The sequence below is a fragment of the Cervus canadensis genome, chromosome 31 (genome assembly GCF_019320065.1).
Source record: "Cervus canadensis isolate Bull #8, Minnesota chromosome 31, ASM1932006v1, whole genome shotgun sequence".
Lineage (NCBI taxonomy): Eukaryota > Metazoa > Chordata > Mammalia > Artiodactyla > Cervidae > Cervus > Cervus canadensis.
In genome coordinates, this window is record NC_057416.1 from 31,947,953 (window position 1) to 31,959,990 (window position 12,038).

The window sequence follows — 12,038 nt, forward strand, 5'->3', positions numbered from 1 at the left end:
TTTTTAAATAGATTATTTTTATGTGGAAAATAACCTATATAGAAAATATATTGATGAGTACATTGTGGTAATAACTTTTTTTTTTTCTTTTTAGCCTATACAGACAAACAGATTTCCAGTACCAACTTATGGAGCCAGGCAGCCTCAGCAGTACCCATCAAGGTCTGAAGTGAATTCACTTAGATTACTTGATCAGGGTTAATGTCTCAATAGTTCCCTTGCATTTTAATTTAATTTAGGACACGGTATTTATTACCAACAGTATAGATATAGCACAGTTGGCAGAAAAGCTTCTAAGAAGTTTTATTTAAGTTTTGTCATATTAATGCAGTGTCAGAATGAAATTTTAAAGAGGCCCCAAGAAGACACTGAACAGCTGCTGTAGCCTCTGGTATCCATAAGATTCAGAAGCAAGGACCTTTATAATAACCAGCAATGGCAAATCACAAAGGTTTGACCAGACCTCCCATTAGGAACAGCTAGAAAAGCTAGACAATACAAGAAAATATGAAGGCATCAGAAAACTACTAAAGAAATGAAGGGTTATTTTTTAAGGTCCAGGAGAGGAAGGCATTCCAGAGATGACCTCAGCTTTTGGGACCATTTTTCTGTCCTAGATAGTATTTACCTGTTCTGCATGGGCGAGGATAGAAAGCTGAGGAGAGCTTTCAACAAACTAGGGCTGAGGGGACAAAAACTGGAGCCCTGCCAGGGAGATGGTACTCTAGCAAATATCCTAGGCTTTGTGTTGGGACCCAGGGGCAAGGGTGAATCAGACCCTCAACTTATTTCCTACAGGTTTGGTTTTTTTTTTTTTTTCACTGTTTGCCCCCAATTTAAAATAGCTTAGTTGGTAAAGAATCCTTCTGCAGTGCAGGAGATGCTGGTTTGATTCCTGGGTCACGAAGATCCGCTGGAGAAGGGATAGGCTACCCATTCCAGTATTCTTGGGCTTCCCTGGTGGCTCAGCTGGTAAAGAATCCTTCTGCAATGCAGGAGACCTGGGTTCGATCCCTAGGTTGGGAAGATCCCCTGGAGAAGGGAAAGGCAACCCACTCTAGGATTCTGGCCTGGAGAATTCCATGGACTCTATAGTCTGTGGGCTGCAAAGAGTCAGACATGACTGAACAACTTTCACTATCTCAATTTAAAAAGCCAGACATACAAGAAAAGAAAATGTGACTAAAACCAAGAAAATGAACTCAGAGGGTATCCAGTTAATAGAGTTTATTAGGTACAGACTTTAAAGTAACTATGATGATCATATCACAGAATTTAATAGTCAAGATTGAGATTTCACACAGAACTAGATGTGCTAAACTTAAAAACCTAAAAAAGAATCAAATGGAAATTCTGGAACTGAAAAGCACAAGAAAAACAAAGGACTCAATGTATGGGCTTAGCATCAACAAGAAAGGAGAAGATTTTATTATATTTTGCGTTGCATAAAATACATCTCACCCCTCCCTACCCTCAAAAAGCCCTTCAGATTACATTTGAATTGCACAGAGTAGTGTCCTCCAGTATAATCTTTATTATGCAATAAGAATGCACTGAAATCCAAGTGAACATCAGGCGAAGAATATATAAATTGTGAGACAGATGCTCACCAGGTAAAATTCAGTGATGGTTTTAAGAAGGGTGTTATGAATGTAGCTTTATTTCATTCAGTTGAGACATAGGATTAACTGTCTTTTTTACCTCTTCACAGGCCACCTCCACCACAGCCCAAAGAATCATTTCAGGGAAATTTAGCTCCTGCTCGTCCTGCTCCTCCGCCTCCACCTCCTTTGTATAGTTCCCTCACTTGAATTTTTTTTAGCCTTTCCTTTTGCAGACATCTTCAGGGAACTGAGCTAATACTTTTTTTTTTCCTGATATTTTCTTGAAAGGCCTTTCTTCCTGCTGCAATTATGAATGAAAACAAAATACCACAAAACAGACTTTATTAATACAGAAAAACAGAACTTGAGTAGTGGGAAATGAGAAATAGAAGAAATGCGGTAAAGCCAGGGAATTTAGAATAACATTTTTATTTCCATTACTGAATACATTTTATTCAGTCATTTGTGAGGTTAATGCACCTGACATGAATTATGTTATTTTAATTATGTTACGATAATGATTCTCAAATTAACTGTATTGTTTCAAGTTTTGTCATTATGTGCTTAAATGTAACTCTGAATTTTGACCTTAGTTATCATTAGTGTAGTTTCTGGTTGAACATGTAATAATCTAATACCTGTGAAAACTAATTAGCTGCCAATTAATATCTAATATTTTTAATCTTGCACAGACAAATAATCATCATACATTAGAATTTTGTGTATCTCATTCACTACATGAATAAAGGAATACTCTGTATTCAGAAGAATGCACAAAATACACAATTAAGATATAATGCTATTTAAAAAGTGCAGAAACATACTAAAAGTGTGTATGTGTATACATACGCACAGTTGTTATCTTCCATTTTTACAAACATTCTATGGATAAATGTTTCTGTGGATTCTGTGGATAATAGATTCCATGGATCTATCTATGATAATGAATATTAGCCAAGTTAATTTAAAAATAGAACTTCTATTATGAATCATGTTAAAACATAGCATCCTTTTACAATAGCATCATTTTAAATAAATTATAAACTTTAAGGTACGAAGTATTTAATAGAACTAATCAGATATGTTGTTGATTCATAGCTGTAATAAAAAGCAGGAGCAATTATAATATCTTCAATCAGTTGAGCTATCATAAAACCACTTGAGAATCTCATGAGCACTTTAAGTCCAAAATCTGAAACTTCAAAGATTGCTATTAATATACTTTTGAATGTTTACATTTACTAAGGTGTGCTTGATAATGTCTCTGTTGATTCTAATATTTTTCAAGAAATTAGGCTGGAGAAAGAAAGAAAAAGTTTTCTTAGATAAGTGCAAGGAAATTAGTGGTATATGTGAGTTATTGTCTCAGCTGTGATAAAAAGTGAATTTTTACTATGGAAGAAATGGTATGAATGATGAAAATTTAAGCACCTAAAATTTTTTCACAACCTTTCATAATAAAGTTTATTAATAAGTTTATTAACTGAATTTCTTTAGTTTTTTAAAAAATTTTTGGTTTGTGTATATATATATATATATACATACAAACATAAGATTTACAATAAATAAAATACTTGAAATTCTGATTTGTGTTGTCCATTAACTTCTTAAATACTCAGCTATTTATAACCTTATTAATTAAAACATACTAGTTTTAGATAAAACTACTAGTCAAATGTTTACAGATACTATCTCACTAATTTTCAAGACTTCTGGCAAATTGTGAACAAAGGCTTTTTGTTTGAAAAAGCCTTGAAAAACAGATTGGTCTTGAAGAAGACACATATCTTAGTCCTCTGAAGATGGTACATTATTTTAACAATCAGGTATATAATAAAAATTGTAAACAATCCCAAATAGTCTTCAATTTAAACTCTGAATGAATTAATATACAACTAAAAAGTTTTGTTTGTCACTGACACAGTTCCACAAATTTTGCAATTGTAATTCATATCACTGAAATTTTACAGTTGGTAAATATTAACTCTGCAACTTAAAACTTTCTCAGGATTAAATAATTCCTTGGATCTTTGAATGTTTAGGATTTTTTTTTTCTGGCTGCACCACAGGTCAGGTAGGATCTTAGCTCCCTGACCAGGGATTGAATCCATGCCCCCTGCAGTGGAAGCATGCAGTCTTAATTGCTGGACCATGAGGGAATAAGCTATTCTAAAAGATTATTTGACCAGCCTGAACTTCTTTTGCTCTTATATGCATTTTTGCATATTTTATATGCTTTTTTTTCACTTAGGTTTGTCCTTGATTTATTTTGGATTATTATTTTAAAAGTTGTAAAATTTCTTGGTCATAGATGCCACTTCAAAATTTGAAAATATTAAAGGTATTCTTTGGCATCTGCTAAAGATGTTTTAATAATCAAGGGTAAATTATATGTAAGTTTGGTGTCACTGTATGCCTATGTTCACAGCCTTATTATGTTGTTCAAGATACTATGTTTTCCCTTTCTGTCAGGCAAATGCCTGGGTCTACTAACCATATAGTTAAGCACAATCCAGGCTTTCTAAGCACAGATCAGATTTTATAAAAGTCTATAAATATTTACTGAAACTACTATCTTGGAGGTACCATATTAGATCATGTGGCATATAAATTCTGGATGGGACATGCCTTCCATTATAGAGCCATATACATAAATAAGAATAATGTAAAATCTGCTTTTTAAAAGATTTAAACAGGAAAGAGTAAGGAGGGGAAAACAAATGGGATACTGAAAATTCATTAAAAATATTTAGCACCAATTAACAAGTCAAAGCATTTACTATAACTGTTCTAATACTGTGAAGCGAGGTGAAACTAGCTTTTGGCTCAACTACACCCAAAAATAAGTGTTAGTATAGCATTGGTTGTTCCTGTTGAGGTGCAAGCTATGTGTATACTATTGACCCTTGAACCAGGTGGGTTTGAACTGCACAGATTCACCTACAAGCGATTTTTTAATTCCAATAAAAATACAGTGACACTCTGTATCTGCAGGCTCGCATCCGTGGATTCAACCAACAGCAAGTGGCAAAACAGTTCAGTATCCATGGTTGGTTGAAACTGCAGAGATGGAAACCAGAGGGCCAATTTTGGGACTTGAGCATCTGGGCACTTTGGTATCCACGGGGGCTGCTGGAACCAATCTCCCTGTGCATACGGAGAGGCCAACTGTTTTCATTGCCATGTTTCTGCTCATTCCGTTCTTTTTCAGGCTGAAATAACCCTGTTGAAAGCCTTTGTGTCCGTAAAATCGCATCTCCACTGTGAGTTTAGATGTGGGGTTCCTCCAAGTGAATTTTCTGTTCCCACAGGACCTTTTCGTTTGTGTACCTGCCATTCTGTTAATCGATGTGAGAGGTAACTTGTTCTTTGGGATTTGAAAAGAATTAAATTTTTTTGGGCTCCAAAATCACTGCAGATGGTGATTACAGCCATGAAATTAAAAGATGCTTACTCCTTGGAAGGAAAGTTATGACCAACCTAGATAGCATATTAAAAAGCAGAGACATTACTTTGCCAACAAAGGTCCGTCTGGTCAAGGCTGTGGTTTTTCCAGTGGTCATGTATGGATGTGAGAGTTGTACTATGAAGAAAGCTGAGCCCCGAAGAATTGATCCTTTTGAAGTGTGGTGTTGGAGAAGACTCGAGAGTCCCTTGGACTGCAAGGAGATCCAATCAGTCCATTAGTCCTGGGTGTCCATTGGAAGGGCTGATGTTGAAGCTGAAACTCCAATCCTTTGGCCACCTCATGCGAAGAGTTGACTCATTGGAAAAGACCCTAATGCTGGGAAGGATTGGGGGCAGGAGGAGAAGGGGACGACAGGATGAGATGGCTGGATGGCATCACCGACTCGATGGGTGATGGGTTTGGGTGGACTCCGGGAGTTGGTGATGGACAGGGAGGCCTGGCGTGCTGCGACTCATGGGGTCGCAAAGAGTCGGACACGACTGAGCGACTGAACTGAACTGACTGACAAGAAGCAAAAGGTTTGTGGGAGGACGATGACCGCGGCGGAGAGGGCTGGGGTGGTCTGGTACCTTCAGATGAACTGGGAGTTGGAGTGGGGGCACTGGGCCGTTGAGAATGGCGGGCTGTCCGCAAAAGAGCGCGACAGAGGCCAGAACGCAAGGAGCGGAGAGCCGGCGCGGCCCCTCAGGCGACTGGTGGGCGGGGCGCTGAGTACCCGGCTCTCTCTGTAGGTAGCCTCGCGAGAACGCGGCTCACCGAAGGCCAACGGTCGCAGGGCTCAGTGTCCTCTCAAAAAAAGCCCAGAAGTCACGCTATGTTCCGCTTAATGATGTGGCTGGCGGGTCTCCGTGGCTTGCTAACGTCAAGACCCGGTAAGCCCATGGATGCCCTGTGACTCCGGTGTGGGGAATGAGAAGGTTTTTCTTTTCCTTCTTTACACGCGTAACCTGTTTGGGTCACACTGCGTGGCAACTGGACTCTCAAGTCCCTTTCCTCGTTTTGGTGGTTTCTTTTGCCCACCAAGGAACCGGGCCGTTTTTAGGTGCTGCGTAGGCATAGGGAAGGGACTCCTGAGGAAGGAAGGTGATTTTTAATAAGCTCAAGGACAAATCTCTGATGCCCTGACTCTAAATCTGAAATGGGGGGGGGGGGGTGTCTCTCCCCTTTTTGTAGTTATGTTATGCAGTACCTCAGAATTTTTGCTTTCAAAAGCACTCCAAAAACTTTATGAACTCAGACTCCAAAAAACTGACTTTCCTCAGATATAATCTGCTCCAGTAAAATAACTTGCCCTGTGTACAATAATAGTTTGTCCTGCAATACAAAAAATGTCAGTTCTTGGAATTGTGCAAGATGGAGCCGCTTATGTCATGTCTACGGTCTGGTCATCGCGTTAACTTCTGCCACCTGGTGGGAGTTTCAGGCGCTACAAAACCACTCAAAGGATATTATCTACAGCTCAGAATATTATCTCTAGCTCTTGAAGAGGAACTGAAGGTCCTTGACCTTTTTTAATGGCTGAACTATTATTATTTTCTCTTGCTTGGCTACTTTCCTTTGCTTTTGTATTTCCACCCCCCACCCCCATTCTCTGATTAAATTTATTCTTTGGCTACAGTTTTTCTGTAGACAGAGGTAGGCAGAAGACATGGAGGGGAGGTCTGTCCTGGGCAGACCCATAGGGTCCTGGTCAGTTACAGTAATAGACCTATTATATGTTAATGTAAGTAACACATTTAAAAATGAAAACTCTATTTTCCAAAACAAAGAATTTAGAGTGGTGTTGTGAATCTACTTAAAAGGTTTGGCTTAATAGATGACAGCTAGATTCTCAGATCTACTTCTGCATTTGATCTGTTGCTAAGTGTTTTATTTGAAATATATGTGGTTGGGAAAGGGAGAAGTATTTTGTGAGCCTTTTCAGATAGTTACCAGTATTCCCCTTTGGCTGCTACACCAAATACACACTTGATAAATGGTAAAGGTTAGTTACAATGTGGAATGAACTTTTTGTAATATGTTAAAATCCATTGGTCTATTTTGAACTTTACTGAATATTTCACCCATTTAAAAAAATGTATTATCTTTGTTTTTATTTATTTTTTTTTATTTATTTATTTTTTTATCTTTGTTTTTAAATTATTTTAAATTAATATAAAAAATAATGATAAAATATAAAAAACATAAAATTTGCCATCTTCAACCATTTTAAAAAATGAATGATCTTTATTTTTAGAGTGTTTTAGGTCCATAGCAAAACTGAAAGGTACAGAATTTTCCCATATACTCCCTTGTCCCCACATGTGTACAGTCTCTGTTATAGACATCCTGCAACTGCAGTGGTATATTTGTTATAATTTATGATCCCACACTGACACATCATTATCACCCAAAATTTATAGTTTACCTTAGGGTTCACTTTTGATGTACATTCTATGGATTTTGACAAATATATAATGACATGTATCCACTAGAGTAATTTCTCTGCCCTAAAAATCCTGTGTTTCACTGATTCATCTCTCCCTTCCCCCTAAGTCCTGACAACCACTGATCTTTTTACTGTTTCCATCAGTTTTACCTTTTCCAGAATGTCATATGGTCGAAATCTTACAGTATGCTGTCCTTTCAGATTGGCTTCTTTCATTTAGTAATATGCATTTATTGTTCTTTTATGTCTTCCTAGGGCTCTATAGCTTATTTTTTTGTAACACTGAGTGATAGTCCATTGTCTGTATATACCAGTGTATTTATCCATTTACCCAGTAAAAGACATCGTGGTTGCTTTCAAGTTTTGGTAGTTAAGAATGAAGCTACTGTAAATATCTGTGTACAAGTTTTTGTTTGGACATAAGATTTCAACTCCTTTTGGGTAGATACCAAGGAGTGTTTTTGCTGGATCATATAATAAGAATATATTTAGTTTTGTAAACTATTCTCCAAAGTGGCTGTGTCATTTTATAGTCCCATCAGCAGTGAATGAGAGTTCCTGTTACTTCACATGTTTGCCAGCATTTTGTATTGTCAGTGTTCTTCAGTTTGGCCATTCTAATAGGTATAGAATGGTCATAGTCTCTATGACTATATAATGTCATAGTCTCTAGTGACATATGATATAGAACATTACTCTTCTTCTTATTTGCCATCTATATATCTTCTTTGATGAGGTGTCTCTTCAGGTATTTTGCCCATTTTAAAGTTGTTTTTTTTTTTTTTTTATTATTGTTGAGCTTTAAGAGATCCTTGTATATTTTAGATAACAGTTTTTTATCAGGTGTGACTTTTGCAGATGTTTTTCTCCTAGTTTGTAACTTCTCATTCTCTTGACAGTGTCTTTCTCTTGATAGAGCAAAAGTTTTTAATTTTAATGAAGTCCAGCTTATCAATTATTTTCTCATGCATCATGTCTTTGGTGTTGTATCTAAGAAGTCATTGCCTTACCAATGGTCATCTAGTTTCCCTCTTCTATGAGTTTTATAATTTTGCATTTTACATTTAGATCTATGATCCATTTTAGGTTAATTTTTATGAAGTGTTAAAACCTGTGTCTAGATTATTTGTTTTGCATTTGGAAATCCATTTGTTATAGTATCATTTTTTAAAGACTATCTTTGCTCCATTATGTTGCCTTTTCCTATGTCAGAGATCAATTGATTGTATTTATATAGGTACTTTTCTGGGATCTCTGTTCTGTTTAATTGACCTATTTGTGTGTTCTCTTGCCAAAATTACACTATCTTGATTACTGGAGCTTTACTATAAGTCTTTAAGTCACATAGTGACAGTCGTTTGATTTTCTTCTTCAGTATTGAATTTGTTATTTGGGATCTTTTGCCTCTCATAAATTTTAGTCAGTTTATTGATAACCACAAAATACCATGGTGGGATTTTGATTGGGATTGCACTGAATCTATAGAACAAGTTGGGAAAGGATCGACATTTTGACAATATCCATTTTGAACTTTTTGTTTGCTATTTGTCATCAAAGTTCTGTAGTTTTCCTCATAGAGATCTTACTCATATTTCACTAGATTTATAGCTAAGTATTTAACTTTTGGGGATGCTAATGTACATGACATTGTGTTTTTAATTTCAAATTCCAATGCTCATTTCTGGTGTATAGAAAGTGAATGACATTTGTATATTAACCTGTTATGCTGCAAATTTGCTGTCTTAACAATTTTTAAGTGTATAGTTCAGCAGTGGTGAGTATATTCACGTTGTTCTATAACATCTCTCTGGGAACCTTTTCATTTTGCAAAACTGAAGCCCTATACCCATTAAACAAGTAATGGTTTTCACTGATATTGCATATTTGCTTTTTTAAGTAGAAGCTAATTAAAACATCTGTATTCAGTTTTCCCTTTATTTTTATAGATTCTCTTTTTTCCCAGCTTTACCTTAGGTTTTATACTTTTATATATTTTTCTGTTATGAATTAATGTGCTTTTGTTTCAGTACAGAGAACTGTAACATTTCTTGTGAGGCCATTCTCCTTTAACTTTTGTTTAGAAATTGTTTATCTTTCCTTCAGTTCTGAAGGACAGCTTTGCTGGGCATGGTATTCTTAGGTGGAATTTTTTTCCTTCAGTACTATATATTGAATGTATTATCCCACTCGATTCTGGTCTGCAAGGTTTCACTGAAAAATCCACTGATAGTCTTATGGGAGTCTGCTTGTACATAACATTTTGTGTTTCTCTTGCTGCTTTTTGAGAGTTTCTCTTTGTCTCTACTTTTGGGCAGTTACAATGTATGTCAGTGTAATTTCTCTTTGCATTCCTTTTTTGACTTTCTTTTGGCTTTCTAGATTTGGATGTTAATTTTTTTTACCCCAGGTAAGAGAAATTTTCAGTCATTACCTCTTTGAGTAAGTTCTGCCCTCCACCCTGACTTCTTTCCCTTCTATGACTTCTATCATGTGTATACTGCTCTGCTTGATTGTGTCCCATATATCCATGAATCTGTCTTCACTCTTTTTCATTCATTTCATTCTTTCTTTCATTTGTAAAAAATATTTTGCTCCTCTGATTAGATGAATTCTCTTGATCTGTCTACAGGCTTTCTGATCCTTTCTTTCGCTTGATCTAGTCTGCTGTTGAACCCCTCTATTGAAAATTTCAGTTCTGTTATTGTATGCTTCAGCTCTCTGATTTCTATTTTTTACTCATTCTAACCATTTTTAAGTGTACAGTTCAGTGGCATTAGGTACATTCACTTTGTTGTGCCGTCACTGTCATCCATTTCCAGAACATTTTTTTAATCTTCCCAAGCTGCAACTCAGTACCTATTTAAGACTAATTCCTCATTTTTGCTTCCCTCGGCTCTTGGCAACCACAATTTTACTTTCTGTCTCTATGGATTTGCCTGCTCTGGTTTCCTCATGTAAGTGCAGTTATGCAGTATTTTTCTTTTTTGTGACTCGCTTATTTCACTTAGTATAATGTCCTCACTGTTTATCCAGCTTGTTGCATGTGTCAGAATTTTCTATTTTGAAAGTGTGGGTAACATTCCATTGTGTGAAATACATATGGAAAATACATATTTCATTTTATTTATCCATTCATCTGTTGATGAATACTTAAGTTGCTTCTACCTTTTGGATATTATACATATAGCTATTATGAACATGTATGCCATATACTTATTTGAGTCCCTGCTTTTAATTCTTTATATAGATTTATATATCCAAAAGTAGAGTTGCTGGATCATGCAGTGATTCTATATTTAGCTTAAAAAAAATTATTTATTTATTTATTTTTGGCTGCACCGTGTCTTCATTGCTGCATGCGGATTTTTTTTCTAGTTTCAGAGAGTGGGGGCTACTCTTTGTTGTGGTGCATGGGCTTTTCTTTGCAGTGGCTTCTCTTGTTGCAGAACATGGGCACTAGGGCAAGTGGGCTTCATTAGTCGTGGCTCCTGGGCTCTAGAGGACTGGCTCAATAATTGTAGAGCAGGGGCTTGGTTGCCCCTTGGCGTGTGGGATCTTCCTGGACCAGGGATCAAACCAGTGTCCCCTGCATTGCTATGTGCATTCTTAACCACTGGACCACCAGGGAAGCCCTATGTTTAACTTGAAATTTATATTGTTTTCTTTACTGACTGCACAATTTTGCATTTCTGCCAGTAGTGAACAAGGGTTCCAGTTTCTCCACATTCTTCCTAATACATGTTATTTTATTTGTAATGATTATAGTCTTCCTAATGGTTATGAAGGACTGATGCTGAAGCTGAAACTCCAATACTTTGGCCACCTCATGCGAAGAGTTGACTCATTGGAAAAGACCCTGATGCTGGGAGGGTTTGGGGGCAGGAGGAGAAGGGGACGACAGAGGATGAGATGGCTAGATGGCATCACCGACTCGGTGATGGACAGGGAGGCCTGGTGTGCTGCGATTCATGGGGTCGCAAAGAGTTGGACACAACTGAGTGACTGACCTGAACTGAACTGAATGGTTATTACATGGTATCTCTTCGTAGCTTTGATTTGTATTCCCCTGATGATTAGTGACGTTGAACATCTTTTAATATGTATTGGGCATTTGTATATCTTTTTTGGAGAATTGAGTATTCACAAGTTCTTTGCCCATTTTAAAAATTAGGTTGTTTTGTTGTTGAGTTACAAGAGTTCCTCTTATATTCTGGATACTAGACCTTCAGTCAAGTGATTTGCAGATATTTTTTTCTCATGCTGTAGGTTGTCTTCACTGTCTTGCGAGTATTCCATGACTCACAAAAGTTTTAAGTTATGATGATAGGATCTAATATATGTGTATATATATATTTTTTTCTTTTGTTGCTTATGATTTTAGTGTCATATCTAAGAACAGGCTCAACAATTATTAACTTTTGGCTAATTCTGCTTCAGTTTTACGTTCCCTACCACTTCCTCTATTAAGCAAATTATAGATATTATGTAATTTTATATCTAAATATTTTAAGTATTTTTTTCTAAATGACAAAAATAT

The 12,038-nt window shown here is 36.5% G+C and overlaps 2 protein-coding genes across 3 annotated transcripts in view; both read left to right on the forward strand.

The window, feature by feature from the left end:
• Nucleotides 1-3,083, forward strand: part of ADAM9 (ADAM metallopeptidase domain 9) — an 88,476-nt gene extending 85,393 nt beyond the window's left edge. For both annotated transcript variants that reach the window (XM_043454137.1, XM_043454138.1), the window contains 2 exons: nucleotides 95-162; nucleotides 1,712-3,083. In XM_043454137.1, coding sequence (XP_043310072.1) covers nucleotides 95-162; nucleotides 1,712-1,811 — 168 coding nt within the window. In that variant the 3' untranslated portion in view covers nucleotides 1,812-3,083. The remainder of the gene's footprint in view (nucleotides 1-94; nucleotides 163-1,711) is intronic.
• A 2,523-nt stretch (nucleotides 3,084-5,606) lies between these two features.
• Nucleotides 5,607-12,038, forward strand: part of ADAM32 (ADAM metallopeptidase domain 32) — a 160,507-nt gene continuing 154,075 nt past the window's right edge. The window contains exon 1 of the mRNA XM_043454325.1: nucleotides 5,607-5,800. Within this exon, the coding sequence (XP_043310260.1) occupies nucleotides 5,607-5,800 (194 nt within the window). The remainder of the gene's footprint in view (nucleotides 5,801-12,038) is intronic.